Source organism: Coregonus lavaretus, assembly GCF_964263955.1.
Source record: "Coregonus lavaretus genome assembly, chromosome: 28".
Lineage (NCBI taxonomy): Eukaryota > Metazoa > Chordata > Actinopteri > Salmoniformes > Salmonidae > Coregonus > Coregonus lavaretus.
In genome coordinates, this window is record NC_140015.1 from 18432106 (window position 1) to 18458073 (window position 25968).

The following is a 25968-nucleotide window of genomic DNA, read 5'->3' on the forward strand; positions in this document are numbered from 1 at the left end:
GAAAGAGATGCACACTCAGAGTAAATACACAAAGGTGTTGATTTGCGTAATGGCAACCCAAGCAATAAACACACACTGCAAGAGGAGGAGGGAAGTGAGGAGGATAGGAATATAACAACTTAAACACAAATGCCAGCCTGTAAAATGTATTATAGTCTAGACTACATACAGGTTCTGCCACAGAGAAGGCATATGTGTTTCTGCAACCTGCTCTCATGATTTTACATGAACTATACATCTTTTGGATAACTGAAATTAAAACTGGGTAATAGCCTATGAATATATGAAATGTGTCTCCAAAATGTGTATATTTCACAAAATGTTGTAGTGTGTATGCTTTAAAGGTGCAATCCGCAGTTACAACATCCATTTTTGGACTTATAAATGAGTGATATGTACCCATTGATTCTTGAAGAATATAACAAATAAATATCTCATGAGCTTAGTTCAACTGTCGTACCCCATCAGAACCATAAAATATATGCTTGTTTTACTCCAATGTTTCTAAACAGTGTAAATGTAAACAAAAATTGCATAGCCTCAAAACATGGTTAACGCTATCGTTTTGATATAATGGATGGTCAGACCTTGCAGCCATAGCTCTATCTATGAATTTGAGAGTGGTTACATTTCTCCAGCCCCATTACTCAGCTTTTTACCGAAACAGTGTTTTCATTGTTATTGTTTGAACTGCGGATTGCCCCTTTAAATGGCTAGAAAACAGTTTTATAGGCTTGCAAACTACCTGCTTTTATAACCGACAAATTTATCAGCAACACACAAGGCATCAGTTTTATGGCCTTTGTGACCTTCGCCCCTCTCCCGGCAAAAGCTCTCCCTTCTACTGAACATGGAGTTTCTGGGACATTCTAGACTGTGTTACTGTGTAATAATTATATGATTTCCATTGATTTCACATCACTGTTTGTCCTCAATACGATTTCACATCTACCTGTTTGATTTTCACATGCCTCCTTGTAAACTGGTCAACATTCCTTTGTCTTTGTTTTCATCTCTTGAATTTTCGTTTCTATTAATTTTCATTAGGAGAAACACATTGTTTCCTCCAATTCCTTCTACTAGTCAGTTGAAAGTTGGACATAGGCCTACTCACCTGTGTCCTATACAAGGAAACAATAGAGACTCAATGAAGGCCATGCTTAAAGAGATCAACTCTTAGAGGCAAGAGATTATTGCAGGGCCTACAAGAAGCTAATAAGGGCAATTACAATGTTTCTATAGGGTGTTCTGCATACTACAGGATTCTTCCCATAAGTTGACAGGGTGAACAAATAGCATGTTTATAAACATGATTAAATCATTCAGTTTCATATAGAGATATATAAATAAACAAACTGTAGGTGTCAGGCATAGCTGCCCACCCTCTTCTGTGTGCACAATCTGTCACCTGGTGGTTGTTCATTAACGCGTGGGACAGAGTGGCTGACGTGCTATCTCACTGACATTGGAGCGCTCAATGGTGGATCTATTGCCTTCGCTACTGCTTCAAACCTTTCTACCTTTCTACTAATATCAGAGGGTTGTCTACTTTTTGTTAATTTACCCTTAATTTAATCCACAGAGTTGGTTGAGCTGACATAAACAACTTCACCTCTTTTAACCTTTTTTTTTTCAACGTTATTTTTATCCTGTTTTTTCTTGTTTTACCTCAGCTCTGGTAGGAGTGTCTCCTGTGAGTGTTCATTTGTTTTTCGTTTTTGAAGGTCTAACCATTGTTTTTCATTTTATATTTAGCCTATCTAAGAATTGAAGTAAGTTACTCATAAAAAATTAAATCATAATTACATTCCGATTTTTTAACAATCTTTTCTCTTTTTACTAGTTCTAACTTTTTTACCTTTTTGGTTTGGAGTGGCCTGCAGCCCTTAAGGGGGTGTCTTCAAAGATGTTAATAATTTCTACATCTGGATTTAGATAGTGGAGTCTTTTTTACAGTCTTTTTTACAGTCTTTTTTACAGTCCTGTTCTATACAGCATCAAAATGCTGCATTCACATTGTTTTCTGTGCGTTGGAGTCTTATTTGTGGCACTTGTTGAGAGCCGAATGCTGGACAAATGCATGAAATCAAAACCCAAATACACCATGAACGTTGTACTTTTGGAGGATGAAACCTCAGACTGGAGCCTAGTGTTTGTAAGGCGTGCAGTGGTGCAAGCAATTAAAGCGGACAGGCAACTGAACATTGCAGCAGGTACAGAAACATGTATTTATTTTTTAATTTGAACTTACTTTAATTTCAACATTAAACGAATGTGTCAGTGATAAACATAATTCAGCTGTAACCTATCACACAATCCTATTGGACATTTCATTATGCTTGATAACAATTATCTCATCCTCCTACAACACTCTCTCCCTTGCCAAGGTTTGAACATCACATTAACGGCTAATTTCAGAGGGTTCAACACCACGCTGTACAAACGCAGGGGCTGTGGGAGCAGCACCTGTGAGGGAGTGGAGATACTCAAGTCCCTGCATGTGAGCCAGTCTTTTTTAGACTGTAATGTCCATTCCCATCTTGATACCATCTCTTCCAGGAGACCATTGCTACTTGAAGATATTATATGTTGACTGACAGACTGATTTAGATGTGCAGATGAGAAGAATAATTGCCATTGAAGTGTAATTTCAACCATTCACTTTAGGCGTATAATTTGCATCCGCTTGGCTACTAAAACTGTTCTAAGACATCAGGTGGAGAAGTTCCCATTTTTACGGACATACAGTACCAGTCAAAAGTTTGGACACACCTACTCATTCAAGGGGTTTTCTTTATTTTTACTATTTTCTACATTGTAGAATAATAGTGAAGACATCAAAACTATGAAATAACACATATGGAATCATGTAGTAACCAAAAAAGTGTTAAACAAATCAAAATATATTTTAGATTCTTCAAAGTAGCCACCCTTTGCCTTGATGACAGCTTAGCACACTTGGCATTCTCTCAACCAGCTTCATGAGGAATGCTTTTTCAACAGTCTTGAAGGAGTTCACGGTGGGAACCACACATGCAGAGATCATCCGTTCACCTACTCTGTGTCTCACAAAGACACGGTGGTTGGAACCAAAAATCTCAAATTTGGACTCATCAGACCAAAGGAGAAGATTTCCACCGGTTTAATGTCCATTGCTCGTGTTTCTTGGCCCAAGCAAGTCTCTTCTTATTATTGGTGTCCTTTAGTAGTGATTTCTTTGCAGCAATTCGACCATGAAGGCCTGATTCATGCAGTCTCCTCTGAACAGTTGATGTTGAGATGTGTCTTTTACTTGAAGTCTGTGAAGCATTTATTTAGGCTGCAATCTGAGGTGCAGTTAACTCTAATGAACTTATCCTCTGCAGCAGAGGTAACTCTGGGTCTTCCTTTCCTGTGGCGGTCCTCATGAGAGCCAGTTTCATCATAGCGCTTGATGGTTTTTGCGACTGCACTTGAAGAAACTTTCAAAGTTCTTGACATTTTCCGTATTGACTGACCTTCATGTCTTAAAGTAATGATGGACTGTCATTTCTGTTTGCGTATTTGAGCTGTTCTTGCCATAATATGGACTTGGTCTTTCACCAAATAGGGCTATCTTCTGTATACCACCCCTACCTTGTCACAACACAACTGATTGGCTCAAACGAGAAATTCCACAAATGAAAAGGCACACCTGTTAATTGAAATGCATTCCAGGTGACTACCTCATGAAGCTGGTTGAGAGAATGCCAAGAGTATGCAAAGCTGTCATCAAGGCAAAGGGTGGCTACTTTGAAGAATCTCAAATATGAAATATATTTTGATTTGTTTAACACTTTTTGGGTTACTACATGATTCCATATGTGTTATTTCATAGTTTTGATGTTTTCACTATTATTCTACAATGTAGAAAATAGTACAAATAAAGAAAAAGCCTTGAATGAGTAGGTGTGTCCAAACTTTTGACTGGTACTGTATACTGTCAATGACTATACTGAAACTAAACAGTAATTTCAGTCCATTGGGCAGATCAGGAGGGCCTATAAGATTAATAAAGATTACATTATTTTAGAAAGAGAAATTAGACAGGGACGAGCCCTTCCCCATTACTCAACAACATGAGTGCCTATGTTTATGTACAGATTTGTTTGTGCTCCAGGCTAAAGGTGAGGTGGGATGTGCCATGCTGGGACCTTCCTGTACATTTGCCACTTTCTTTATGGTGGAGTAAGTTCTCTCTCTGTCTTGTACGCACACACGCATGTTAATGATCCCTGTCTCTGTCATCCCCATTGAAAAAGTATTTGTTTTGCCTGATTATTAGTAGTTGATGATGTGTACGTGTGGTAAATGACCCACTAGGTGATTATGATAATAGCGTTCATTGTTATGCTGGTTTATAATATCCTGTCCCGTAAGATAAGGACAGATTGACCTGCAGGTCATGATCCCTCTATTTGGAGAACTGTGTGACCCCTGGTCTGTGTGTGTCTCAGTGTGGAGATAGGCCTGACCTTGACTATCCCCATCATCTCTGCTGGGAGCTTCGGTCTGTCCTGTGACTACAAGGCCAACCTGACCCGCCTGCTGCCCCCGGCACGCAAGATCTCCAACTTCTTTGTCCACTTCTGGAACTTCACCAGACATGGTCTGAAGACGCACTGGGAGAGGGCTTATGTCTACAAGAAGGCAGACCAAACTGAAGATTGTTTTTGGTGAGAGGGAACACCTGTGCATTTGAAATGGAATTTCCGCCATGTACACACATACAGACAGTACAGAGATGCTCATTGCATGTGTATGGTAGACTGTAACACTGTAACATACATATCTAGAGTAAGTTTGATGCCAGGGAGAGAAGCGTTTATTGTTGGGTACTCCATGGTGCACCGTTACATCACTTCCCTTTTGCCATCTTCATAGGTACATCAATGCTCTGGAGGCACCCTCGGTCCAGTTTGCTATGTCAATCTCAAGAGAGATGCTACGCAGCAAGACAGAGCTAAAGAAAGCTCTTCAGTCTGAAAACAGACACAGCAACGGTGTGTGCCTCTCTCTGTCTTCTTCAATACCTTCTCAAGTCTTATCCATGCTTTACACACCAGCCACTGGTTCCACCCCGAATAGGAAGTAAATCAATGGTTACTTAAAACAAAACTTTTGTAACCTATCTACATGCTTTTAGGTGTTATTTCATCACACAGCTTTATCACCCCTGCACAATGTTTTTCAGTATTCATTCTCTGTGGAACCCCAGATGACATCACCACTATAAAGAACGATACAACGATTCCCCCAGAAATTGTCTTCATCCTCATCGATATCTATAAGTGAGACTGGTTTTGGTAGTTTGTTACACTGCATTGCATTGTTTTTTAGGGGACCATGATTGAAAGTTGAAACCATGTAACTTTTCTATCTCCTAGCCACGGGTATCACACTAACATGACTGCCAGCCCAAGCATGGACAATGTTCTGGTGCTCACCTTGCCTGAGAGACAATACAACAACACAATAGTTTACAACAGCACGGTTAGTCCCTGCTCCACTCATCTGTCTTCATTCCTCAGTTCTTCTGACTTCCTAATGTCTAAACAGAGATACCATCTCTCTCTCTCTCTCTCTCTCTCTCTCTCTCTCTCTCTCTCTCTCTCTCTCTCTCTCTCTCTCTCTCTCTCTCTCTCTCTCTCTCTCTCTCTCTCTCTCTCTGTCTTCCTGACTGCTCCCCCTCTCCTGTTGCAGGAGTTAAATGACTATGTGGCAGGGTACCATGACAGTGTGTTGCTCTTTGGCCATGTGCTGAGGCAGAGGTTGACCAGTGAGCTGAGAGGCAGAGCGACACAGCCCCCTGCCACGGATCTTCCCGATGTAAACCCCTTCAGGAATGTCTCCTTTCAAGGTATAGGAGGGCCTGATGACCAGAGCCATGGTCCATCCTGTCCTCAGTCCTCCATTTAAACACCATAACAATTTAAGTCAGGCAATGGTGAGAACCTATACTTGTTGGACTTGGCAAAGCTGCTCGGCGGCAACCTTTAGCATCTGATCTTTGACTCTCGTCCAACGGGAACTTGCGCAAACCAGAACAGTAAATGTTTTGTTTTTGTCACACCATCGTCATTCTCCACACAGGAATGAAAGGCCACACATTATGCAGGAACCCATTCACTTTGATTTATTTTACAGTTCAGTACATGGCTAATTAGTGTGTTCTCTCTTGGCTGACTTTTATGGGCAATGTTTCAAATTTAGTCCATTTACAGCTGAGGACCATAGTAATTCAGGTGGTTATATGTCTTCCACAACTTCTTGTATTAGATAACATTTCCTAACCTGAACCTTGAATATAGCACTAGGTCGTAGCCTCAATTTCTTTGGAATTGTTACTCACAGTGGTGTGATTATTGATGCTATAATGAGGGAGCAAATGGTTGTTAAGGGCAGATGTTCCGGTCAAGAGTTTTCTGCTCAGGAGGATAAATGGTGATACTCTTAAAGGGTTAGAGATAATAGTGTGTGTCTGTGTGCAGGTATGGGGGGACACTACGTGCTGGATGAGAATGGGGACAGGGACGTGAACTTCTCTGTGATATACACCTCCACTATCGATAAACAGGTACTATTCATCCAATGTAACTGTTGGAATGGTCACCATCTCAGTCCCCTATTAAACAGTAGCAGGACATCGTTTAATGATCACTTAATAACGCTGTCATTGCACCTCTCCTCCAGTACAAAACCCTGTTTGTGTTTGATACGTCCATAAATGAGACCAGAGTGGAGGACAGCACCCCCTCACTGCCCTGGCCTGGGTCCCAACTGCCAGATGACAAGCCAATCAATCCTAACGGTAATGACATCTACGCTCTAGTAACAGGCCAGTAGCAGCTTCTACCCCCAAGCCATAAGACTGCTAAACAGTTAATCAAATGGCTACCCGGAGTATTTGCATTGACCCCCTTATTCTATTCTTATTTGTTCTTATTTTTGCACTGACTCTCTTGCACAGGGTCGATGTACACTCACTGGACTCTAACCACACACTCACACATACTACACTGAAACTCCAACACACACACACACACACACACACACACACACACACACAAAACACACACACACACATGCCTATTGATGCCAGACACACACACACACACAAACCCCCACACACACATTCCTTCACACTCCTCACATACGCTGCTGCTACTCTCTGTTTATTATCTATGCATAGTCACTTTACCCCTACCTACATGTACATATTACCTCAATTACCTCGACTAACCCGTACCCCTGTACATTGATTCGGTACCGTTTACCCTTGTATATAGCCTATTTATTGTTATTTTATGATGTTACTATTTTTCCTTTAGTTTATACAAAAAAAATCTTACTTACTTTTTAAAAACTCTGCATTGTTGTTTAAGGGCTCTTAAGTAAGCATTTCATGGTAAGGTCTACATTTGTTGTATTTGGCGCATGTGACAAATACCATTTTATTTTATTTATAAACACTAGTGCTACTAGTAACAGTACAAAGTTTATTCTAGTACACAAGCTCTTTTGAAGTTTGATGTCTTGATACGAAGATACAGTATTGGTGGGGGGAATACTTATTTTATGTTTGTGATTCCAGGTCTGCCGATAAAGGATATCATTGTGATCGTCCTGAGTGTCAGTGTTGCGGTGGTGACTGCCATCGCTCTGATCTTCTACAGGTAAAATATGCACCACACCAACCTCTGTCTTCTCACTTCTGTCCAATCACATTGTTACTTGACAACATGTCTCACTCACCTCTGTCTTTGTCTATTTATTATTATAATTATTATTATTATTATTATATTTACCCTTCAGTTCAGTCACTTTAAACCTGATTACACAACTGTCACCAGTATCCCTGACATTGATTGGTACTGATATTGACCTTGTATATAGTGTATCTTTTCGTGTGAATTTCTCTTATTCTCAAGAGTATATGACTTAATATTACTGCATTGTTGAGGAAGAGCTTGCAAGCAAGCGTTTCACTGCACTTTTTACACTTGCTGTATCCTGTGCACGTGACAAATAAACTCTGATTTGATTTGATTTATGGCCAATAGGCAGAACATGAAGGAACGTCAGAACCAAAAGAGGTGGTCCCACATCAGCCCATACCTGATTGATCCGCTGGATGGGAAAGAGTTAAGCCTGGTCTCACTGAAGGTGAGCTCCTTCACCTCCTTCTTGTCATGATGTTTTTGCCTGTCTGTTTCTATTTATAGTATGTCATCTTTTAAACTTCCATAATGCATGGTCAATACAAGCTGGTGTTACGCTGATGTTGGTTTAAGTTATTTCATTTACACTCTGATACTCCCTGTTTTCATTAATACCCAGGGATCTAATTGGATGCCTATAGTCTTGTGATATTTTATTATTGTTGACAGTTTATTCCACATTATTTATCCCTTTTTCTTTCTATATATCAGATTGATGAAGACAACAGGAAGGACAGCTGTTACCAGATTCGCAGGGGTCGCTATGACAAAAAGGTGCCATTACGAAAAATGTATGCACTCACTAAAAAATGTAAGTCGCTCTGGATAAGAGCGTCTGCTAAATGACTAAAATGTAAAAATGTAAATTACACTCTTTGGTCCATAAACTGACTTAAACACATGGTGTGAGTTGTCATATCAGGGTCGTTCCACGAAAAGATTGCCTTTTGCGTCCCTTTGACATTTTAAGTAGAAATTGTGCACCAAAATTGAATTTAAAAAACCTGAAAAATTAAATTAAGTGCCCTTTAATATAGACCACATAGAGAATTCAATAAATGAATAAAGACTTGTGCAAAAATTCAGCATTTTGATATGTCATTTCGTGCACCCTCTGTGACTTCTAGGAAGATTTTAACCCACTTAACCCCACATTTCTCCATGTTTTCACTATTATTGTAAAGCCCTAGTTATTTTGCTGCTTTGACAAAGTCATTTCTGAAGATTATTATTTATTTCATGTGATTAGAGATTCATTGAACATCTGTCCCTCATTTTAAAGTCAACCCTGTTACTTGAACTGAACTCTCGTTAATATGGTATAACTATTCCTTTTTCAATATATTTTTGAAAAGAAACATCATTGATTCAGAGGGGTTGGGTTAAATGTGGAAGACAAAATTTCAGTTGAATGCATTCAGATGTGCAACTGACTAGATATCCATTTTCCCTTAATAGTCAAATCATAGTGTTAAAGCAGGTGAGCTGGTTCTACACTTTTTGGCAATTTTCTGGTTTTGTGGTGGAAAACTGAGCGGGTCGAGCATAACACGTTAACCCTGTTACCCATAGATAGACAGGCTAGAAATATTTGAACAATTAAAAAAATATTGTGATCAATTGCATTCAATTGCAACCCCCTGTAAAAAAATATTGTGATCAATTGCATTCAATTGCAACCCCCTGTTGCACACAACAAGCTTCCTTTTCCCCTGTCACAACGGGATTATGGCTGATTTAAGATTAAATCGTCAACCCTGTTACTTTATTTGGCACTTACTATAGTAATATTTATATTTAATCTCTTGAGATGGGGGAAAGTGTTTTTCATGAAGTTGAATATGTGCTCTTTGTGACAGAACGTTAAAATGAGGTGAAATCATTGTATTTTTTACCAAGTTAAACTTCTTGAAAGGCACCGAATTGGTGGAACGACTAACCAGTAACTACTCTCAAAGGCTGATATGGGCATAACTTCTAGTCTATTATTATCTATCTATTATTTTCAGCCCGTGATCCTGAAGGAGCTGCAACACACAGACGGCAACTTCAGTGAGATCCAGAGGATCGAGCTCAACACTGTAAGGTTCTTGCTAGTGATGTCACTTCCTCTCCCCCTCGTAGTTCCTCCTAACCTGCCGATTCAAACATTAGTCCAGTCAGCTGTCCACTGATCTAGTGTCCATTTTGAGTGTCTATATGGCCAAACTCAGGGTCAACCATATATTTGCTTATCTTGATGTGGTGTGAACAACAGAGGTTTGCAGATTCATGTATGTGTGTTTTATGGCTTTGTGGCCCTATGGAGGAATATTTTATCTACTTGTCAATCAGAGGAGATAGCCTATGTGACCTTATGTGGGCAACTAGGTGATAAAAGTAGAGTGTGTAAATGAGTGTGAGGAAGTCGAGATCACCCATGATATGATGTCTTTCACAGTGACACCTTCTTTCTCTCTCTCTATCTCTCTCTCTCTCTCTCTCTCTCTCTCTCTCTCTCTCTCTCTCTCTCTCTCTCTCTCTCTCTCTCTCTCTCCCCCTCTCTCTCTCTCTCTCTCGCTCTCTCTCTCTCTCTCTCTCTCCCTCTCTCTCTCTCCCTCTCTGTCTCTCTCTCTCTCTCTCTCTCTCTCTCTCTCTCTCTCTCTCTCTCTCTCTCTCTCTCTCTCTCTCTCTCTCTCTTTCTGCTTCTCTCAGCTCCTGTGTATTGACTACTACAACCTGACCAAGTTCTATGGCACGGTGAAGTTTGAGTATGGCCTGTTTGGAGTGTTTGAATTCTGTGAGAGGGGATCCCTGAGGGTAAGAGGATTGGCTGAGAGCATTACTTTATGGTGGGAATCAGTGGCCTGCTTTCCACCCACATATCTTTATTGTGCAATGATAAGCCATTGACATTTACACACATATTGTTTACAGGACTCCTTTACAGACAGGGCTTGGGTCACAATCACAGTTACATTCACTCAGATTTCAAATACCCTACCAGGAAGAAACAAAAACACTCAAGCATAAACGGAACTGCAGTAAACTCTGTCATTCACTGTCTTTACAGTATGTCCTTAATGACACAATCTCCTATCCTGAAAACACCTTCATGGACTTGGAATTCAAGATATCAGTTATGTATGACATAGCTAAGGTAAGTTTATGTAGTTTGGTTGGACTATGTGTTTACTGTGGGCAAATGCACTCAAATTGTAATATGGTGTAGTCCAGTGGATCCAAACTTTATCGCTTACTGTACCACCAACTGAATTTTGCTCTGCCCAGAGTATCCCTGTGCATTTTACCAGTAAACCTATGGTCTCATGAGTCTTCTCAAGTACCCCCTGTGGATAGGCCAAGTACTCCCAGGGGTCCTAGTACCCCTGGTTGGGAACCACTGGTGTAGCATACTGTAGCTGTGTGTGGCTCGCCCTGGTGGCGGTTTCAGGGCATGTCCTACCTCCACTCCAGCAACATTGAGGTCCATGGCCGACTGAAGTCCTCTAACTGTGTGGTGGACAACCGCATGGTGGTCAAAATCACAGACTTTGGCTGCAACACCATCCTCAGCCCCTGCAAAGGTGAAGCCCGCTGCCCATTTTTTCCCTTACAAGCAAATGATTCAACCTGAAAGTATTATGCCATGAAGTTAGTAAAAAACCCAACCAGGGGAGTAATTTGATATCCCACTCTGGTCCCTCTCCTTTCTGTCAGACTTGTGGACGGCTCCAGAACACCTCCGGAAGCAGGGGATCTCCCAGAAGGGGGACGTCTACAGCTTTGCCATCATCGCTCAGGAGATCATACTGAGGAAGAACCCCTTCTTCACCCAGGCCTGCTCCGACAATGCAGGTAACAACGGTCTGGTGGCTAGAGTCAGAGTCATGCAGAACACTTTTTAGCCATGGTAAAAGTTATCAAGTTTTTTATGTCTATGCATCTCACACTGGTAATTTAACAGTGGCTCCTGCTGGCCATTGCATGTAAATACAACGTCTGCTCACTAGGGATCACTGTCATCAATTACTATTCTAGGGATTTTGCAAAAGGAGAGTGAAATTCTTATTATTTTACTGTAAATGAGGGCATGGCTGTGATGAGATTTGTCAATTGAATTCCCCTTTCCTTCCTCCCCCAGAGAAGCTGTACATGTTGCAGTACCCAAGTGGCACTGGCTTCTTCAGGCCAGATCTAAACTTTGAGACAGCAGCAGAAAACGAGGCAGAGGTACAAGGCCCCTCATAGCATTCCTCACGTACGCATGCATATCTGTGTTAGTTTGTATGTATGGTTGTCATTGTACGTGTCTACTGCAGCTTTACATGCTGATAAAGAACTGCTGGGAAGAGGACCCGGAGAGGAGGCCAGACTTCAAGAAGATAGAGGGATCTCTGGGTAAGATATTCAGGTAAGCCCAGTACTGTATGAGAGTGAGTGAGAGAGTGTGTGCACTATGTGTGAGTTTGTGTGTGTGTGTGTACAAAATTAGTAGTCTTGTGAAATGCCTGATATTCCACATCTACACTGAGTGTACAAAACATTAAGAACCTTCCTAATATTGATTTTGTCTTACCCATTCACCCTCTGAATGGCACACATACACAATCCATCTCAATTGTCTCAAGGCTTAAAAATCCTTCTTTAACCTGTCTCCTCCCCTTCATCTACACGGATTTAAGTGGATTTAACAAGTGACATCAATAAGGGATCATAGCTTTCACCTGGATTCACTTGTTCAGTCTATGTCATGGAAAGAGCAGGTGTTATTAATGTTTTGTACACTCAGTGTACATTCAGTCAATCAAAACCCTTCTTACATACCAAAAGCCATGGTATGTTGACAGCTGCTTTGTGTTCAACATACAAACGTTTTAGAATTTTAGAGTTCTATCAATTCTTTATTCATACAAAAGTTGGAGTGATAAGCAATCTCCAATTTGGATTTTTCCCTGGTTAAATAAATGTTCTGAGCTATTGGGCCCTTTTATCATCCAAAAGTGGTATGTACTATGCAACGTTTTATACAATTTAGCATCATAGAGATATGGTTATTTGTTTCCATGTTCCACAATCGTTCAGCAACCTGCACAACCAGGCTAATGAGAGCTACATGGATAACCTGATCCGCCGGCTGCAGATGTACTCCAGGAACCTGGAGCACCTGGTGGAGGAGAGGACCTATCTGTACAAGGCTGAGAGGGACAGGGCTGACAGACTCAACTTCCTGCTCCTGCCAGCGTATGTCATGCATCCCAGCTCAACCTTAACCCTAACTCTAACACAAGCTTCATGTCCACATTCTGGCTCAACCCTAACCCTAGCTACAACCCTAACCTTAACCCTAACCTGAGCTTTATGTCCACATCCTGGTTCAACCCTAACAACCCTAACAACCCTAATCCTAGCCTTAATGCTGAACCCTAACACACCTGCCAGCCTATTTAGCCTTTGGAAGCCAACAGAACGATAAGGAATCGCTCAGCTTAACCTCCCGTACCCCTGCTTCTCTCCTCAGCCCAGTGGTGCGTTCCCTGAAGGAGACGGGCAGTGTGGAGCCAGAGCTGTTTGATGAGGTGACGGTCTACTTCAGCGACATTGTGGGCTTCACCACCCTGTGCCAGTACAGCACGCCCATGGAGGTGGTGGACATGCTCAACGACATCTACAAGAACTTTGACAGGATCCTCGACCACCATGATGTATACAAGGTAGTTGGGACTGAGGCTTGACATGTTCACATACTAAAACAGAATCAATAGTACTGGAATAGAATGTTAATAGAATGAGAGAGTTGAGTGGGGACAACAGTTTTCATATGAAATATGAACGTTACTATTGTATTCAGAAAACATTTCAGAGGGTCATCGTCTCTTCCGCTCTCTCTGCCAGGTGGAGACGATCGGTGATGCGTACATGGTGGCGTCGGGGTTGCCGCGGCGGAATGGCAACCGGCACGCAGTGGACATCGCCCACATGGCCCTGGACATCCTGGCTTTCGTAGGGACCTTCCAGCTCCAACACCTACCGGGCATACCCCTGTGGATCCGCATCGGGGTGCACTCAGGTACCCCATCTCAGCACAGTACAACTGGTCCAAACACAGTAGTTTGTATAGAGCTGAACTTTTCCCACAATTTAGTTTTATTTTAAGTACATAATATTGGGCCAATACAGTCCTGTTAGCAACACTTTCACTGCCTGCAGTGTGTTTAGCTGTGTCACTGTGTCTGGTGTGTTTACAGGGCCGTGTGCGGCGGGTGTGGTGGGGAACAAGATGCCACGTTACTGTCTGTTTGGAGACACAGTCAACACTGCCTCACGCGTGGAGTCCACAGGCCTGCGTAAGAGACAGCACACACAGACACCGACACATCAAACATAACCACTGGGATGAACACTTACATACATACATTCTCCTCAGCTATCACAGGCACAACTCCATTCTAGCAGTGTATATTCAGCATAGTTCGCCATAGGATGACACCTCTCATGCTTCCTCTCCAGCACTAAGAATCCATGTCAGCCAGCCCACCATAAACATCCTCCAACGGACAGACTGCAAGTTTGAGTATGAGCAGAGAGGAGAGACCTTCCTGAAGGTAAGCTGGGTTCATAAAGCTATGAGAAGGTTTTGTGAGTATAGAGTTCAGATCATGCCAACAATGTGTGTGTGTTTGTTAATGTGTTACAGGGTAAAGGCAATGAGATGACATACTGGTTAACAGGGATGACAGGGACAGAATACAACCTGCCAACGCCCCCGACAGCGTGAGTAGAAACCACCCATCCTGAACTTACACGGTATCTATCACCCATATCTATAGCATTATGTATGTCAAACAATCCACACATCTTGTCCCTGGTTGTCTCCTCAGGGAGAACTTCCAAAGGCTACAGCAGGACCTGTCTGAAATGATTGTGTCCAGCCTGGAGAACAGAGGGCCGGGGACCAACGGCATGGAGAAGAGGAAGACCCTCTCCACCAGAAACAGGAGGAGGGAGACCAACGGGAGCCGGGAGGACGGCCTGCCAGAGTACCTGCACCTGGCCATCACAGACATTCCCAGCACCTACCTGTAGTCACCCAGGACCAGACTGCCCCCTGTGGAGATACAGGGCTACTACACTCTGTCAAACGGTGACAGTGGAGTCAAGTAGCCTTAAATTCACCTGATACAATAGCTACAGTATAGCCTTATACATAGGAAACCTGACTATTTCCGAATGAATTTCTGGGTAAAAGACGTGGCTTTCTGGGTAAAAGACGTGGCTTTCTGGGTAAAAGACGTGGCTTTCTGGTTTGAGCTAAAGGTTATTTTGGGTCACATGAGCAAAATTATTGGTGACATTCCATAAATATAATATAATATGCCATTGAGCAGACGCTTTTATCCAAAGCGACTTTTACCGTCATGCGTGCGTACATTTATTTTATTTTTTTGTGTATGGGTGGTCCTGGGGATCGAACCCACTACCTTGGCGTTACAAGCGCCATGCTCTACCAGCTGAGCTACAGAGGACCCTAATAGTTTGTAATGGAGATGCTTTAGGCAAAACCAAAACCAGTAAACCAAGGAACAGGATGGTACTCCTCTATTTTAAGAAGCCCCTGAAGAAAATACAAATATGAGTGTTGCTGCATTTTCTCTGCAATCAACAATGAACAATTGTTCAAAACAATATCACTGATTATCACTGAAGCGCAATAATAATAATAATAATACTAAAGCTTAATATTGGCATCAATAACATGATGATTACATCTTATAAATGATGTATACACACAGTGTTGGGTCATAGTTTCTCATTGTAATCTCAGTGCATTTTATTGGTTCATAGTTTCTCATTGTAATCTCAGTGCATTTTATTGGGTCATAGTTTCTCATTGTAATCTCAGTGCATTTTATTGGTTCATAGTTTCTCATTGTAAACTCAGTGCATTTTATTGGGTCATAGTTTCTCACTGTAATCTCAGTGCATTTTATTGGTTCATAGTTACTCATTGTAATCTCAGCGCATTTTATTGGGTTATAGTTTCTCATTGTAATCTCAGTGCATTTTATTGGGTTATAGTTTCTCATTGTAATCTCAGCGCATTTTATTGAGTTATAGTTTCTCACTGTAATCTCAGCGCATTTTATTGGGTTATAGTTTCTCACTGTAATCTCAGCGCATTTTATTGGGTTATAGTATGCAATGTGTTTTAATCCTCAAATTTGATAGAGTCTGAAATGCTAATACGTCTTAATTTTAAAGCCCCACTATCTTTATAGGGTTTCCAACCTTTATTAGTAAAGTGTGTGCCCTGAATTGAAACAAAATAACTTTCTGTAAATACATGAGTATACTTTTGTTTAACCAAAAACCTGCCTCTACATCTCTGAGGTCTGAGAACCTCTTTCTTATCAAAATGTACTATATTGTATATGAGTGGGGGTAACATTTCCACATAATAAGTTTGTGTTTTGTTGACTGTGATGTGTCAAATATATCCCCAAATTAATAGCAGTTCTCACCTTTACTTCTACAGTATCTAGAAGTGAGTTATAAAGTTAATGTAAATGTTATTCTTCATTTTTTCTCATTATAAAGTAACATTTACAACTGGTTTAACATTGACATATATCGCCAAATTGCATAATTTTGCTGCATTTTATGAATTCCATGTCAATGTTTTTACACATCATACACAAATGTACAGCACAATAAATAGCCATAAAATTGGCCAGATAATAATAATACCTTCATTCTAAAACTACCAGCAAAGTCTACACAAGAGTTAAAATATAAATATCCTATAACAGCCATGTTATTATTGGAGTTAACCCAATCTACTCAGATTTGTCTTAGACAATATTTAAGTATAGAAACACAAGTACATAGTCGCCTCCCACAGTATAGGCTTACAGGTTTGTCATTATGCCTACATAATCACACCTTTACAAATGTAAAAAAGTACATCTAAATGACTATATTGTACCAACAATACTGCAAAGAACAAGTCCTTTTGCTTGACAATGGCCATGTGGTTTTATATGTCAAAACGATGTCCTCTCAGTCGGAGCATTGCACAGTCTTGGTGGTCACCAAAGCAGCATCCCCCAGCTCAGTGGCAGGAAGTGGGATCCAATGCTCCCTCAGACCGTTGCACATGAACACGCCAGCGACCTCCCCAAGAGCGCCACACCCAGAGGCCCCGCTGTAGGTGGACGCCTCCTGCCTGAAGCATGTTTGGGGCCCACCATTCAGCTGGGGACAGGTTGTAGGTACCTCCTCTTCTCTCTCTACCACGGCTGCTGTACAGTCTCTCTCCACAGGCGGCAGGGCTTTAGCTGGAGGGTTAAGTCCTGCCTCTGGTTCACCTGGAGCAGAAACAAGCATTACCCAGCATTATTCCTCCTAAAGAGAAATCTACATCAACATGATAAAGAAGACCTATACCTCAAATCTGAATCATTGAATAATTGGCAGCAATTGGATAGAGTTAAGAAGAATGTTCTCTCGGAAAAGCAAAATCAAGAAATATGTATACAACAATGCCGGCCCTCTACCCATCACCCAATTCCAAACATTGTTAAGTTAAATGGTTGTTCTATGTCTTCTAGCTAGCTCAACACAGAGTGAACTGTGAGCAGGAGGGGTGTAAATGAGGGCTGGTATTCAGGGCATGTATCCCCGTATGTAATGGAGCTAACCTAGTAATCTCATTACCGTTCAGTGGTGTATTTTTTTTTTACTCACATGTAGTAGCAACTGTTGCCATTTGGGTGTTTTATTTGTGTGTGTGTGTGTGTGTGTAAGTATGAGTGTGTGAGGTCATTGGGTGTGAAGAATACATTTTTTGTCCTCAAAAACCAACGGATGTGTGTTAAGAGTAAAATAAACAGTAGGGTAGTCCCCAGAGAGCCTATCAGAGAGGGGAAATGAAACTAGAGGAGCTTCATGCTTCATTTGTCTTCAACCCCACTTCACTCAAATGAAAGCACTGAACAAGACACTTGCTGTGAGACACAGATAAAAATACATTCTCCATTAGCCTCAATGGCATTCCTTACCTGCAGTGTGATTGCGCCTTGCCTGTATTTTGTATATGATGAACCATAGAAACAGTGCCAGGATGGAGCCGTTCACTGCGACTACCACTGATGTCCACACAGCTGGACTCACTGCCGGGTCGTACTGGGGAGGAGCATCGCTACTCCATTTTACAGGTGGGGATTCTGGTGGAAAGAGATGACAACAAAGTCCCCATAATACTGTATCAATGTCGCTTATCAATGACTATGCTGCATCCATTGCATAGCCAATGGGGAGGATATACACTTTAGCTCCATATCAATGCCATACCATAGAGAAGCCAGTGAAATTCATATTTTTCCAAAAGAAGCACTTGCAGACAATAAGTGAGGATAACAAAGATTAGTGCTCTATTCAATCTGTATCGCTTTAGAAATGTAAAGGTAATTTCCTATTGCGCCGACATCTGCAGCGTTTACCGTGAATGCAGTCTCTGCTAACGTGGGAACATTGCCTTTCAATTCCAATCATGTTGTAATGTTGAATTTCCGCGATACGGATTGAATAGAGTCCTTAGGCAAACCAGAGCACTGAAACTCACCTGTGGCTGGCTTTGGCTGAGGCCTTGGCCAGGGGACACAGGTGATGAGCAGTTTGTCCCACTTTGTGCCCGGATTACAGGTCTTCTTTGCCATGGCGATGCCTGGTCATGTAAATAATGCCCACACTAGAGAAACCTGCTGCCTCACTCTGTCCTCATGGAGCGGTGTGTGTGTGTGAGCCAGAGAATAACATTCAGTGAAACCATTTGGACCAGACAGAAAGAGACGGGGGGAAAGAAAGGGCAACAGAGGGGAGGAGTCCCTCAACAGACGTTTCAGTTCTTCCTTTTGTAGGAAAGGATGAATCACCAAATGTGTCCCCAGAGAGAGAGAGAGAAAGAGAGAGAGAGAGAGAGAAATAGAGAGAGACAGAGAAAGAGATCAAACTTAAACCAGAAAAAGTAATATTTGACTGGATAAGATGTGTTCATCTGAGGGTGCACATAAAAGTGAATAAAGATATGAAAGTTAGGGGCACTGTTCTAATTTATTAACAATGATCATAGAAAATACATTTCTGAAGTGCAGCTTTGCGAGACATCACACATGAAAACAAGTATAAAGTTCAAAGATATTTTTCCATGTATAAAAACAGAAACACCCACCGTAGCAGCAGGCCATGCAACAAACATGAAACATGAGATTATGAGCCCTGAGAATTGCATTGATATTATCATTTAGTGAATTCAACATATGACAACATGATTGTAATTAGTTTCACAGTCAGGATTTGATTATAATACAAAAGGTACTGAATTTTAATCTAGGTTTAGGTAATTGACCTGAATTTAAAAAGATAGTATTTGGCACCGAACAAACTAGGCTTCAGTCATTTTCTACATTGATTCAGCGTGTTTCAAAAGATGTCTAAATGACGGCAGTACAGCAGCAACTCGTAGTCAATGTCCAAGACATAGGTAAACTGAGTGCATGAAGAAAAAAGCAGGTAGGCTATTGACAAAACAAACATAAAATAAGAATTCCTTGAAGCTTGATCATTATTGCAGTATTTCCCCCCTGAGGCTGATTTACTATATTGGAGTGTAAATAAAGATGGTGTTAAAGTCTATCTGCATTAACCTCCCTCCTCCATTACCCTAACCCCATAGGCAACTCTTCCAACCTTTTCCCTCCTCCCCTATGGCACCTCTCTCAGGGCATGAAGAGTGCAGGCTGCACGCTGATGAAGGGGAAGTCGTAGTGGTCTGGTAGACCCTGGTGAGCCGTACTGTTAAAGTCCTCCCAGGAGAAGGGAGGGAGGTCGCCCTGCGTCGTGGGCCCGTTCACAGCCTCCGCTCTGAACTCCTGCGCCATGTGGAAATCAGTCACCTACAGGGAGGGAGGGAGGGAGGGAGAGGGGGAGAGAGAGAGAGAAGATATGTTTATATATTACATGATCTTAAAATATTTAGAGATTGAACTGAATGAACGCTAGTAAAGGTTCTGCCTTGGTGTCATAACATCCTCCTGGTCTGGGGTCTTTCTCCCTCAGGTCATTACGGCAACAGATGGACTTGCATGGGTCACCCTTGGAGTAGGGGTCATTTTTGTAGTCTGAAAGAGAAAGGAACACTTAACAGCTACTCAAAGTGAGAGCTGAGACAACATGGGGAGGAAACTAACTAAAGGAACTAACTAAAAGCTAACAAAAGTAAAAACAAATGGCCACAGGTAAGGACAACAGTAAGGAACGTATGGCGCACCGTTGTATCTCATGATGTGTTTGAGGGAGTCTAGGTCCTTAACCTCAGCCTGGTCCCGGCGAAAGATCTTTGCCCGGGGGCAGAGGTCATAGGAGAAGTCCTCCCCGTACTCCTCCCACATCTTCCCATAGCCACTCAGGGTGTAGATCTTTGGGTGGAAAGGCACATTATAGGAGGGCCAGTAACCTGGGGGGAGGAAAATCTTGCTCAATTACTATCTCCTCAAGGGATTTTATCTCTGCTAAGTTTATGGTTAAGATGTGCATCTATTGGCAGTACTATATCCATATCCGTGTGACTCACCCCTGCGCAGGGCCTGAGTTTGGTCAGAGAACTCCACCAGGCCAGGAATCTGCTCCACCACTATTAGAGCCCCGTCCTCTATACTGTGGCCCAGGGTCACTTTTCTCATGTCCACTATCATGTACTGGTTGTTATAGGTGCCTAGAGAGGGAGGGAGAGTGAACAAATGTGTGAAAAAAATGCATTGGAAAGATGTACAACAACTGTAGACCATTATCAGAGGGATAAATCAGGATAAGATTGAATGTGTCATCCACCTCCCTCCTTCCCTCACCAGAGTTGTATCTGGAGAAGGTCTTGGCCCACTGCTCCCCAGTGTGTGACAGGGCGTGGGCCAGACGCACCCTCTGCCAGGCCAGCAGGCTGTGGGGCGTGACCTGGGAGAAGAGGGACGTGTTGAAGACGTTGTTGGTGGTCTGGGTCATCATCAGGCCACTGCCCAGGAGGTAGAAGTCATCCAGAGACACCAGGAAGCCTGTGTAGAGGGGGGAGGGGCAGGGTTCACAGTGTGTGTTTCTGTACTGATTAATTCTGAAGCTTGTTAATAACATTGACAGTTTTCATACAGGCTCGAAAGAAACAGAAAGATACACATTTATATGAAAATGTAGAGGGGCTACACCTAGCGCTTCCAAAATATTGAAGTACAGTGGGGCAAAAAAGTATTTAGTCAGCCACCAATTGTGCAAGTTCTCCCACTTAAAAAGATGAGAGAGGCCTGTAATTTTCATCATAGGTACACGTCAACTATGACAGACAAATTGAGAATTTCTTTTCCAGAAAATCACATTGTAGGATTTTTTATGAATTTATTTGCAAATTATGGTGGAAAATAAGTATTTGGTCACCTACAAACAAGCAAGATTTCTGGCTCTCACAGACCTGTAACTTCTTCTTTAAGAGGCTCCTCTGTCCTCCACTCGTTACCTGTATTAATGGCACCTGTTTGAACTTGTTATCAGTATAAAAGACACCTGTCCACAACCTCAAACAGTCACACTCCAAACTCCACTATGGCCAAGACCAAAGAGCTGTCAAAGGACACCAGAAACAAAATTGTAGACCTGCACCAGGCTGGGAAGACTGAATCTGCAATAGGTAAGCAGCTTGGTTTGAAGAAATCAACTGTGGGAGCAATTATTAGGAAATGGAAGACATACAAGACCACTGATAATCTCCCTCGATCTGGGGCTCCACGCAAGATCTCACCCCGTGGGGTCAAAATGATCACAAGAACGGTGAGCAGAAATCCCAGAACCACACAGGGGGACCTAGTGAATGACCTGCAGAGAGCTGGGACCAAAGTAACAAAGCCTACCATCAGTAACACACTACGCCGCCAGGGACTCAAATCCTGCAGTTCCAGACGTGTCCCCCTGCTTAAGCCAGTACATGTCCAGGCCCGTCTGAAGTTTGCTAGAGTGCATTTGGATGATCCAGAAGAGGATTGGGAGAATGTCATATGGTCAGATGAAACCAAAATATAACTTTTTGGTAAAAACTCAACTCGTCGAGTTTGGAGGACAAAGAATGCTGAGTTACATCCAAAGAACACCATACCTACTGTGAAGCATGAGGGTGGAAACATCATGCTTTGGGGCTGTTTTTCTGCAAAGGGACCAGGACGACTGATCCGTGTAAAGGAAAGAATGAATGGGGCCATGTATCGTGAGATTTTGAGTGAAAACCTCCTTCCATCAGCAAGGGCATTGAAGATGAAACGTGGCTGGGTCTTTCAGCATGACAATGATCCCAAACACACCGCCCGGGCAACGAAGGAGTGGCTTCGTAAGAAGCATTTCAAGGTCCTGGAGTGGCCTAGCCAGTCTCCAGATCTCAACCCCATAGAAAATCTTTGGAGGGAGTTGAAAGTCTGTGTTGCCCAGCGACAGCCCCAAAACATCACCGCTCTAGAGGAGATCTGCATGGAGGAATGGGCCAAAATACCAGCAACAGTGTGTGAAAACCTTGTGAAGACTTACAGAAAACGTTTGACCTGTGTCATTGCCAACAAAGGGTATATAACAAAGTATTGAGAAACTTTTGTTATTGACCAAATACTTATTTTCCACCATAATTTGTTAATAAATTCATTAAAAATCCTACAATGTGATTTTCTGGATTTTTTTCCCTAAATTTGTCTGTCATAGTTGACGTGTACCTATGATGAAAATTACAGGCCTCTCTCATCTTTTTAAGTGGGAGAACTTGCACAATTGGTGGCTGACTAAATACTTTTTTCCCCCACTGTATCTCTTCAGCCACAGGCAGTGCTTATACTGTCACAGTGGCCATTATTCGGTGCTGTACCTACCTGGGTAGCTGCTGAAGGACAGCTTGCCCGTGGCAGTGTGGGGTTCACTGAGGTAGAAGTCCCAGTGCTTGTAGATACGCATGGTGGCAGCGTATGTGTACCAGCTAGAGTGGGCAAACAGCAGGTTCTCAAACCCAGGGAGCATCTAGATGGGGGAGAGAGAGACTGGTGTTGAGTACTATAGAAACATTGATTGTAATGGATAGAGGGAAAACCATATTGAGTTCTACACAAGACTGATGTAAGTCAAGAACTAACAGATCCACACTATTAGATATAACTAATGATCTGTCCAGAAGAAATCTCTCAACAGCAAGAGCAGAATGACCTCTAACCTTAATGAGGGCAGAGCAGTGGCCCATTCCCGGTAATTTAAAATGTCTGAGAGGAGGCTCAGTGCCAGGAACCAGGGCTGGAATCAGGTCCAGCAGATCTCCCACCGCATTCAGGAACTGGACAGCAAACAGGGACAAAGGCTAAGGTGGGGGAGACACCATGCAGAAAGAGGTTAGAGATCACATTGTGCCACTGAATGATGATCCATGAATCTATTTATCAATGCCTAGACATATCAGCACACCTCTTTCCCTTGTTTTTTGGCCCAGTGTGCGACCCCTGCCTGAAGTCCGTCCATCTGGGCCACTATGAAGCCGGTGTGGTGCCACAGAGGATCAGTGCTCCTGTTCAGTTTCACCTGCTCCCTGGTCCAGGAGTCCTGCTTCCTGATAGAGCCACAGAGCAGAGCACATTTCAAAACTCTTAAAGGACAGGATGTGGATCTGACCTGGCTTTTCACTATGGTTATTGGCTATCATGCCTGAGGAGAAAAAACACTCACGCCATGAAGTGCTCCACCGGACCTAACACTTTGGGGTCCTTGATCAGCTGGGGATACATGTTGGCGTAGTGACTAATCATTTGCCTGATGGAGAACAAAATAAGATTAAACATGACAATGTCGATCAGAAATTGAATTGACATGCAACAATGGCCGAGGCACTTACGGCGCAGTGAGGAAGCCCTCTAGGTATCCCGCAAGGAAGTAGGTGACCTCATCATGCTCAAGGGTCTCCCCATACCCTGCACGGATCTCCAGTACACTCCAGCCCGTTTGAGAGAGGCTGTCATTGAGGTATCCATATGCATCCCCCTCTTTTTCCATCACTCCTTCTTTCAGTAGGACAGTCTTATGTGTAGCATCCCAGTACACTGTGGCTGCTTTCATCTCTGTAAAGCAGTTGTCAACTTTCAACATAAACATTACAGTGCTTATTTTTTCTATTGACATGATCAAATCCAAATGTATTGGTTGTGTACACAGACTTGCAGATGGTATGGCAGGTGCAGCGAAACGCTTATGTTTCTGGCTCCATTAGCGCAGTATAGCCAAAAGTTTTTTTTAAAACATTAAATTAATAAATATCAGAACAAAAACAAACTCATTGGGGGAAAAACACAACTAAGCTTTAGAATTTCCTGGTTTATCATTGGTTTAAATGGATTCATTTCTGCATTTAATGGAACAAATTGTCTCGACCACAGTACAACCCTGTAAGTTTCACTGTGAGTTTCACTATCTGAGATGTCAGTCAGCCTACTGTGTGTGTTTGTGTGTGTAAGGGAAATTCTCATAGACTTAGTTGCTAAGAATAAAAACGAGCAGTCAAAGAGTCTCTTTCTCTGTGAGAAAAAAATGACGCCTACAGAAAACCTCAGAATAACCTAATGGCAAAAGGATACTACATTGAACAAAAATATAAATGCAACATGTAAAGTGTTGGTCCCATGTTTTATGAACTGAAATAAAAGATCCCAGAAATGTTCCATACGCACAAAAAGCTTCTCTCTCTCAAATGCTGTGCACAAATTTGTTTACATCCCTACTAGTGAGCGTTTCTCCTTTGCCTTGATAATCCATCCACCTGACAGGTGTGGCATATCAAGAAGCTGATTAAACAGCATGATCATTACACAGGTGCACCTTGTGCTGGGGACAATAAAAGGCCACTCTAAAATGTGCAGTTTTGTCACACAATGCCACAGATGTCTCAAGTTTTGAGGGAGCATGCAATTGACATGCTGACTACAGGAATGTCCACCAGAGCTGTTGCCAGAGAATAAATGTTCATTTCTCTACCATAAGCTGCCTCCAATATCGTTTTAGAGAATTTGGCAGTATGTCTAACGGGCCTCACAACCGCAGACCACGTGTAACCACGCCAGCCCAGGACCACCACATCTGGCTTCTTCACCTGCGAGACCAGCCACCCGGACAGCTGATGAAACTGAGGAGTATTTCTGTCTGTAATAAAGGCCTTTTGTGGGGAAAAACTAATTATGATTGGCTGGGACTGGCTCCAAAGTGGGTGGGCCTATGCCCTCCCAGGCCCACCCATGGCTGCGCCCCTGCCCAGTCATGTGAAATCCATAGATTAGGGCCTAATGAATTTATTTCAATTGACTGATTTCCTTATATGAACTGTAACTCAGTACAATCGTTGAAATAGTTGCATGTTACGTTCATACTTTTGTTCAGTATATTTTGCAGGCACGTGAATCCATGGTCGTCTCTGTATACAAATGCAGTTCACGAAATAACTTCGGCTACAATGTTTCACTTACTGTCAGCACTGGCGAAGGTCGCAACAACATTGAAAAAAACTAAAAGATACAGCCTCTTCATTTCTGTTCGATGTACATAAAGCTCTTGATGCGTGATTTAACGATAGGATAATTAAGGGAATGCTACCTGAATAAGTTACACTATTCACAAAAGAAAAACTGGGAAGAACTGAGAGTCTGGATCAAGTTTACAGTTTCCTTATTGGTGGAGCCGGTGCAACAGCATGAGCAGCAATAGTGGAATCGGCGTTTCGCCTTCAAAATAAAACTCCCCATTGAAACTGATGCAAACGGATACAAATAGTGGAATCATACCACAATTGGAATAAATAATGCTAAACAAGGTTGGACTGTTGTTATATAAATTCAACAAAATACAATTATTCGCTAAGTTGACAAAAAAAGATCAGTTGAAATTGCACTGTGGATCGGTGGTGGTCGGTGCCGTTTAAGAGGACGTTTTTTTATTTTTTTCGTGAGCACAGCCTTATTTCTATTACAGCATATTGGATGACTCATTCATATTCCATTCACCCAGTTCAATGTAACATCAATAGGTTTAGGCTACTACATGATACTCGAATTTTTATACCCATCATGAGGTTGCTACAACCTAGCCTATGAATGAAAGTTTACAACATAGGTGCACACAGGTCGAAAGAAAAATGTGAGGTGACAGACAG

General features: G+C 42.2%; 3 protein-coding genes across 3 annotated transcripts; 1 reads left to right on the forward strand and 2 right to left on the reverse strand.

The window, feature by feature from the left end:
• The first annotated feature begins 1454 nt into the window (after positions 1-1454).
• LOC311104137 (guanylyl cyclase C-like) lies at positions 1455-16343 on the forward strand. Its single transcript, XM_084145820.1, has 28 exons — positions 1455-1693; positions 1844-2213; positions 2388-2500; positions 4139-4206; positions 4476-4694; positions 4903-5021; positions 5213-5309; positions 5406-5511; positions 5722-5878; positions 6510-6595; positions 6712-6829; positions 7613-7694; positions 8082-8184; positions 8451-8513; positions 9749-9820; positions 10434-10538; positions 10792-10878; positions 11173-11305; positions 11439-11576; positions 11863-11951; positions 12041-12132; positions 12804-12962; positions 13240-13432; positions 13614-13788; positions 13967-14065; positions 14229-14323; positions 14416-14492; positions 14600-16343. The coding sequence occupies exons 2-28, from the start codon at positions 2003-2005 to the stop codon at positions 14802-14804; spliced, it is 3261 nt and encodes a 1086-aa protein (XP_084001946.1). The 5' UTR covers positions 1455-1693; positions 1844-2002; the 3' UTR covers positions 14805-16343.
• On the reverse strand, positions 15603-18642 carry LOC311104164 (uncharacterized protein). The gene is made up of 3 exons (XM_084145859.1): positions 18343-18642; positions 17780-17944; positions 15603-17086 (listed from the first exon to the last, which is right to left on the reverse strand). The coding sequence occupies exons 1-3, from the start codon at positions 18434-18436 to the stop codon at positions 16779-16781; spliced, it is 567 nt and encodes a 188-aa protein (XP_084001985.1). The 5' UTR covers positions 18437-18642; the 3' UTR covers positions 15603-16778.
• Positions 18643-18811: 169 nt separating this feature from the next.
• On the reverse strand, positions 18812-25495 carry LOC311104145 (phospholipase B-like 1). Its single transcript, XM_084145834.1, has 11 exons — positions 25286-25495; positions 23668-23890; positions 23502-23585; positions 23244-23385; positions 22999-23139; positions 22664-22808; positions 20624-20824; positions 20350-20490; positions 20047-20232; positions 19791-19897; positions 18812-19672 (listed from the first exon to the last, which is right to left on the reverse strand). The coding sequence occupies exons 1-11, from the start codon at positions 25344-25346 to the stop codon at positions 19496-19498; spliced, it is 1608 nt and encodes a 535-aa protein (XP_084001960.1). The 5' UTR covers positions 25347-25495; the 3' UTR covers positions 18812-19495.
• Between the last annotated feature and the right edge of the window lie 473 nt (positions 25496-25968).

Coding starts and splice junctions, on each gene's coding strand:
- LOC311104164 (XM_084145859.1), bottom strand. CDS start 18,436: ATGGCAAAGAAGACCTGTAATCCGGGCACAAAGTGGGACAAACTGCTC. Junction 17,945..18,342: donor TCAGCCAAAGCCAGCCACAG/GTGAGTTTCAGT, acceptor TCTTTCCACCAG/AATCCCCACCTGTAAAATGG. Junction 17,087..17,779: donor AAGGCGCAATCACACTGCAG/GTAAGGAATGCC, acceptor TTTCTGCTCCAG/GTGAACCAGAGGCAGGACTT.
- LOC311104137 (XM_084145820.1), top strand. CDS start 2,003: ATGCTGCATTCACATTGTTTTCTGTGCGTTGGAGTCTTATTTGTGGCA. Junction 14,324..14,415: donor GAGGAGAGACCTTCCTGAAG/GTAAGCTGGGTT, acceptor AATGTGTTACAG/GGTAAAGGCAATGAGATGAC. Junction 14,493..14,599: donor CTGCCAACGCCCCCGACAGC/GTGAGTAGAAAC, acceptor TTGTCTCCTCAG/GGAGAACTTCCAAAGGCTAC.
- LOC311104145 (XM_084145834.1), bottom strand. CDS start 25,346: ATGAAGAGGCTGTATCTTTTAGTTTTTTTCAATGTTGTTGCGACCTTC. Junction 20,825..22,663: donor GTCCTTCAGCAGCTACCCAG/GTAGGTACAGCA, acceptor CCCTCTACACAG/GCTTCCTGGTGTCTCTGGAT. Junction 20,233..20,349: donor AACTCAGGCCCTGCGCAGGG/GTGAGTCACACG, acceptor TCCTCCCCCCAG/GTTACTGGCCCTCCTATAAT.